Source organism: Centrocercus urophasianus, unplaced genomic scaffold, assembly GCF_019232065.1.
Source record: "Centrocercus urophasianus isolate 14NV4802_14NV808 unplaced genomic scaffold, USGS_Curo_1.0 seq_16, whole genome shotgun sequence".
Lineage (NCBI taxonomy): Eukaryota > Metazoa > Chordata > Aves > Galliformes > Phasianidae > Centrocercus > Centrocercus urophasianus.
In genome coordinates, this window is record NW_024884711.1 from 8,870,053 (window position 1) to 8,877,354 (window position 7,302).

At 38.1% G+C, this 7,302-nt stretch overlaps 1 protein-coding gene across 9 annotated transcripts in view; it reads left to right on the plus strand.

The window, feature by feature from the left end:
- GADL1 (glutamate decarboxylase like 1) overlaps positions 1-7,302 on the plus strand; it is a 249,377-nt gene that overhangs the window by 190,668 nt on the left and 51,407 nt on the right. For all 9 annotated transcript variants that reach the window (XM_042816576.1, XM_042816571.1, XM_042816573.1 and 6 more), the window contains one exon: positions 2,231-2,347. In XM_042816576.1, coding sequence (XP_042672510.1) covers positions 2,231-2,347 — 117 coding nt within the window. The remainder of the gene's footprint in view (positions 1-2,230; positions 2,348-7,302) is intronic.

Genomic DNA, 7,302 nt, shown 5'->3' on the forward strand with positions numbered 1-7,302 from the left:
TTGATGGAAATTACAGGCATTTTGGAAATTTTCCATTTCACCTGAGCTTCCATAACTCTATCTGTCCTTGATAAAGTACTGTTTTACAACTTTTTACAGAAGGACACTTCAGTGAATTACAGTAAATATTCTAATGACTCTTAAACAAGAGGATGTATTCATTAGTGACAAGAACACAGAATGTTCACTGGCTCTGAATAGGGAGAGTCTTAGTCCTGTTTTTAGAGAATTTAGTCAAGAGCATCTATTTAACTTTATTGGCGAGAATAAAAGTGTGATTCCCTTCTTCATAGAAAATTGCAATGGTAACTATAGTTTTTTGAATTTGTAATGGTCCTAAACTTATCCCCATATTTTGTCAGGCTGCCTGCTGGCAGCTGGGCAGGCTGTGTGATTGTGATGTAGCTGTGGTTGAGGAAATTGGTAAGAGTACTAAGAGAAACTGTTAAGTGCAGCAAATAAGTCTTAGCCTCACTTGAAAGTGTTTTGTATTTGAGCTTCAGGTTCTTTTGTAAGTTTGACTGACTTTTGTTGTAGGCTGTAGTAAGAATGAATGACCAAGAAGTGAATTACAAGCTGGTAATTCTTTGTGTGTGGGATTAATTTTAATTTATTCCAACGCTACTTTTCATTGCTTTAGCAAATTGTAGAGAAACTTTAAAGTACAAATACATCATAATTATGTGCTATTCTAAGAGTCCTCTACACTGTTAAAGAATTATGGGGCCTGGAGCACGTCTCCTGTGATGAAAGGTTGAGGGAGTTGAGATTGCTTAGAGAAGAGAAGGCTCTGGGGAGACCTTGTTGCGATCTTCTTTTACTTCTTTTACAAGCAGGAGAGTGACTGACATTTTATACAGGTAGATAGTGATAGGGCAAGGGGAAATGGATTTAAACTGAAAGAGGGAAGGTTTTTGATTAGATGTTAGGAATAAATTCTACACTTAGAGGCTGGTAAGGCACTGGCACAGCTGCCCAGAGAAGTTGTGAATGCTCCATCCCTGGAGGTGTTCAAGGCCAGGTTGGATGGGTTCCTGGGCAGTCTAATCTTGTGATTGGCAGGGCGTTTAGAGCTAGATGATCTTTGAGGTCCCTTCCAACCCAAGCCATTCTGTTTTTCAATGAATTATAAAACTATCAGAATGTAAATGTGAATCAAGCCTGTTTGGCTGTTGTAGATGTTTAAAAGTGGCAACACTTGAAAATAAAAAATAAAAAATGAGGAAAACAAAGATCAGATTTCAGTTAAAGTGAAGCTACATGAAAGACTTGCACTTAGAGTTTGATTTCCATCTGATGTCTGATTGCAGTGAAACTAGTCTGAGTTACATCAGCACACAGATTTACGTCATCTGTGGGATTTAACTCACTGCAAGTGAACTTCAGGGATCCAAGATTATGCAATTTAGTAACAACTTGGTGCTGCTTCTATAGCTGCACCGTCATGTTGTGAGCCAGATACTGGAATGAGCAGAGTAGTTGCTTCAGCATGAACTTATAGCTTATGAGAATGGACAGTCATTGCTGGGATTTGTACCCTCAAATTCATGAAGTTGTCACAGATCCCTTCTAATCTTTAAACTGTCGGATTTCCAGTGGTCTCTCTACTGTGGTTCAGTTGCCATCAACATCTCTTCCTGTTTTCTAGATAGTAAGGAGCAAGAGGGTAGGACTTGGCTGTACACAGGGCACTGGGGTCAGATAGCAACAGTCAAGTTGTGCTGTATGCCAGTTGGCAAAGAATATAGGCATTGTAGGGGGAACACAAGTGAGTCCCTGGAGGCATGAGTCATTTCCCAGCAGGGGTAGCATGCTGGCTGTACTAAAAGCTTGATTTGTGTTTGGCATAATGGTAGGAAATTGGATGGTAAAATATGGAAGATCAAGAAATGAAAATCAGTGTATAAAAAGGGATGTTAAATATCCAGAGTGCTTTCATCTTGATAAAAGTGGCATCTGTCAAAACAGTCTGAAGCTGTCTGAACCAGCGCAGTCTGCCCTGTGATGGTGGTAGCTGGAAATGCCTTTTTTTTTTTTTTTTTTTTTCCTAAGAGTCAGCATTTTTATATTCAGGACCTTCTTTATGAGGCTCTCAGTGCTGGGAAACTAAAATGTAGACTGTCACATCTTTGTCCTACTTTTCATGACCTTGTTATACTTCAGCTTTCCATATATACTGAGAGAAATGAATGGTGTGAATGACAGTTTTTTGTTTTGAATCCTATTGCAGGGGTCAGCACCATTTCTTGTCTGTGCTACTGCAGGCACAACAGTACTGGGAGCATTTGATCCTCTGGATAAAATTGCTGATATCTGTGAAAAGCATCACCTCTGGCTTCATGTTGATGTGAGTTTGGACACTGTGTGCTTTTCTTTAGCATTGCTTTTTCTTTTACAATTCATATCTTTCTTTGACTGTTGATGTTTCTGTGTTGTAGTAAGTTGGACTTAATTAACTTTTTTTTTCCAGAGAAAACAGACATATATATCCTTATTTGTCTCTGCTGCCTATGCTGAAAGTCAGCAAATGATTTGGTTGTGTGATGCAGTTAAGACTTTCTTGTCATCGTCATGCTAGTTTCAGATGATTTTAAGATCAATTTCTTTTTCCTCTTGCTACAACCCAAAATGCTTCAAGGATGATTATATACTAAAAGAACCACATTCCTTTGGGGAATGGACACATTAGAAAGGTGGTGCATCATTCATACAGGTTGAAATAAAGGTATTTCGGCTTCCACAAAACAGAATAATTTCTGGTTGGTGAAATTATTCTGTTTCATAGTTTCAGATTCAGTTTCCTGTACATCCCTTTAAGGTTTCCTAAATTGTTCAGAAATTTTTCTTGTCTCATTTCTTTTTATTTTTAGTTCTAGATTTTAAAATCGATTTGTGAGCCCTTTTGGAATAATCACTGACCCTTTTTATTACTGGCATTATAAAATCAGTTCATGAACCTCTTTGGAATAATCGTTGAGACTATTCATTACCTGAAAGAGGTAGCTGCAAGTGTGTTTTTCTAAAACTAGGCTTCTTCATATTTTCTAAAACTGCATTCTTTTTGTAGTGACAATGCCATGAACTCAGAATATCTGTACCAAAATCCAAGGAATGATGAGAGAATCTGGAGCAACTTAAGAAGAGATTTTTTTAGATCTGCTTTAAATTTTTCAAGTGTTTTATGTTAAGCAGTTAAAGAAAAAAAGACAGTTCATATAAAACTGTCTCAGACTTGAATTAAGTCTTGCTATGTGTGAGTCAAAAGAGTTTTCTTATTGACTTGGAGGCAAAGATAGATATAGAATTTAGTCCTAATATTTCAAGTGTCTGCAGAGCCTCCTCCTCATTTTGTGCTGGTGAGGATTAATCAGCAGGTTTTACAGCAGAAGTGAAGAATTCATGTTAGGTGCTAGTCTCTTGTGTATCTGTTCAGTCAGTGAAGAGATGGGTGTATTCCAAATCTCTGTTGGAATACTCATCTAGGAGGTGAAACTGCTGGAGGCATCTACAGTGGCCATGGGAGAACAATGAGCACTTTCCTAATCTACTCCCTGTAGCTGAATAACTAAAGCTAGGTGTATATACTGGGGCAATATTCTGAACTGTACTACATAGGCAGTTGCTGGTGTTCTGTAAAAAAACTAAATTTTCCTTCAACTTTACCTCTCGTTAAGCTAAAAGGAAAATGTCAATGAATACCTTAGTTAATTTTCTATTTTAAAAGTGACTGTCAGATGTTAACTGATTACCACAGAATAACAAATGTACAGCCATAAACTGGGTAGTTTATGGTTTTGAAGACTCATTTTTCTCTTAGGATGTGATTCATGTTATTAACCTTTCAATGAATTCTCAGCCTTTCTTGGGAGTTCTGTCAGTATTTTGTCCATCTTTTAATTCACGCTCAGGTGAACTGTCAAGAACTGAGTGCATTGTTTCTTTATTTCTGTTTAAAGTTTGTAACTGTATGGAAATGCAATAAAGGGAAGAGACTGAAAGCTTTGTATGTAAGTGACGTAAGGCATATCTATATATACAAACATGCTATGATAAAAAGATCAAGCTGTAATTTGTAATGTGACCTTTTCTTCACTCACAGCAGTATTTGAAATAGATTTACTGGAATAATATAGAAAAAGTAGGGATCAAGCATCTGCCATTCACAAATAGCATGTAAGAAACACAATGAAAGGTTTGATTTTATTTTTTTCTTTACTTTTAAGCAGGCCAACCTCCCTCTAGCCTTATAGTCAAGAACATTGTATTAAATAATCTTTGAAGATCTGCATTCCTCTGGAAGATTTATCTTCCAGTTGAATGCTTTACACATTGTGAGGTCTCATTTTTATGGCAAGTACTGCTTCTTTGTCAGTGAGTTACTGCCATAACTTTGGAGGAAAAAAAGATACAGTACCATTAAAACAATCATTTAAAAACAAAGAAAGCTTTAATTTAAGACTCTTATCACTGATGAGAATCAGGATTATCTACCACAAATGATCTCAAGAACTGTCTGTGCAGTTTTATTCCATGAAATGTCAGTGGCATTATTTCCAGATTTACACTGTTTTATCTCATTTCAGAATATCTTCTGATACAAAAAATTGATATATTTGCCTCAGGGAGACTCTTCTCATTAAATATGAAATGATAAAGTTCATGATCCTAAGAAAGGGCAAAAGGAGAAAATCAACATAAAATCAGCAGGCTTCAGGAAGATAAATTTTAGTAAAGTCAAAAATAGTAGGTGAGTTCTTACATGGATACAGACCTGAAAAGGAAGTTAAGAAAAAGTTTTTGAAAATACCAATAAGCCCAAACTCTCAGCAGTCAATCAACAGCCAATGCAGAGACAGTATTCTGTATGCATTGCAGCATTCATACAATGGTCATGGCAATAATCTAGCATACATCTATGAGGTCATTCTTAATTAGTTGTTTGATGTCATCAATATGCACTCAAGCTTGAGCACTTTTGTATGTCCTGTATTGTGTACATATATAGCTTTAAACACAGGGGTGTTACCTCCCTGCTGGTCCTTTACAGTTTTTCCCATAGCTAGCCAGAGCAGAAAAGCTGTTTTAACCTATTATCCATGCTTAGGTAGTTAGTTTAATCACATTGCAAACACCCAGTGACTTATTGTTTGCTGTGATTTCTTACCTATGAAAGAATCATTTTCTCATTGCATGGGACACAGCTGATCTTCATGTGTTTTGAACTACTCTGTATTATTCTCAGCTGGATTTACAGAAACAGAATGTGCCCATCTAGGTTGGTCAGTGTACTTTCCTTCTCTAGCCTCATGCATGGAGAAGAAGCTGCTAACTTTAGTGTATATTAGCAATAACTCATGGAAATTATCATAAGAAGGCCAGAGAAATGCTATGAAACTGCAACTGTTGTAGTGAATGAAAGTCTGGCTGGAAAATCATACTCAGAGAGCAGCCATCAGTGATTCACTGCTGAAGTGGAAGGATATTTTGAGTGAACTTCAGGAAATATATATCCTAGGTTATGTTATCCAGTATTTTTATTAATAACTTAGATGAAAAAGAATCCACTAGCTAAAAATGAAGATAACATAAAACTACAAGAGGCAGTGGGAGGACAGGATTAGAAATTAGAGATCTTGACAGCTTGGAAAAGAAAGTGGAAAAACTAGGTTACAGTTCAATAACGTTATTGCTCTAGGTTTAAGCTGAAATAATCAGCTGCACATAGAGCTTGGAAATGTTGGCTAGATAGCAGATCTCCAGAAAAAGATACAAAGTTTGCAGTGCATCACAGATTAGCAGCTTTAAGCTTTTGCGGATAGGGATAAATATCTTGACAGCTTCTTTGAATAAAAATACATAAAATAATCCTTTCTGCTTGGTGCTCCACCTGCTATATCCAATGAGTCCAAATCAAAAGCTACATTTCAAGAAGGGCTTGTTACGAGCTACTGGTCATATGTTGTTTTACAAATAAGTCATTCTTCAACCGATCCCATGCACGCAATTATTTGCCGTAACTGGGCACTGCACTGCACCTTCCCCATGTCCTGGTTTCAGGCAGTACCAATCACACGCTGCTGTGTGGTTGTTATGAGCAGTAGGTGTGTGCTTGGGGCTGGGCTGGGCCGCTCAGTGCTCAGAGCCACCACCATGATGGCACAGGGTAGGCGATGGCCATAGGGTGGGCTGGGCCAGGCCTCTTGCAGCCTTCAGGTTGCGGGTTGGACATGGCTGAGCTGCTGCAAGGAGGAAAAGAAGACCATGTGTTTCCCATGGTCACTATGGATAACAGAGGTAACAGTGTTTAGGACCGACATTTCATTCTGTAGGTTTTAGGTGGTTAAACACAAATCAGGTGGTAAAGTCTTGCAAGCTCCATTACTCTTTAAAAACAGGCAAAGCCAGTGATTCTCAATCTTCATAGGTGCTTTCTTGTTCCTGGCCTTGTATCCCTAAGCACTTCATCTGTGAACTGGGCAAATAAACATGAAGCACAAATTTACCTAATGGTACTGTGGCTCCAGGACACACTGAAAGGTGATGGAGATGCACAGCCCTGCAGTGCTATTGTACCAGTGTGGAAACTGTTGAGTCAGGGCCTGAAGCACTGATTGATCACCTGAGGCGAGCACTGAGTCAGCCATGGAGCACAGGTGAAGGCAGTTCAGCTGTATGATGGAAGGGGTGGAGCCTGGCTGCACTTCTAGACTCCATTTAAAGGCTGACTCCAGGGGGGAAGGGTTTCTTTCTGGAGATCCCTCATTTTGGAGTTTTCTATTGTGAGCCTAGGACATGGGTGAGCATTTCATTTTTGATTGTCTCTTTCCACCATGATAATCTTTCTAATTACGAACCTGTAAAATGCCATTCTAACTACACCTCTGTTCTACCTGTACATTTGTTTTCCAGATCTCTAGAAGCACTTTTAAAAATGAGGGCAGATAGAAGTGCCAACAGTGTTGCTTAGGCAGCAGTTGTTAATGTCTCTCTGCACTTTATCTTTCATTTTGCCACTGTTCACAAGCTGGGTGTATTCACTTCTTATTAATCTACACAAATGTTGAATGTTTGGTGGAAGTGAGATGGCTGATCCTGTCTCTGGAGGTAGGGCACAGTGGGACGAGCTCTTTGTGAGCTTTTCTAGTTCTGTTTTATAGGACAGCTTGAAAGTGCCAACTTTTTCAAATACTTTGGTTGCAAATTTTTAAAAGAATTATTGTATGTTATTCTGTTGATTATGAATTGTGAAAATTGGGGAATAATTTAATGGCTTTTCTGGCTTTTTTTTTTTTTTTTTTTTTT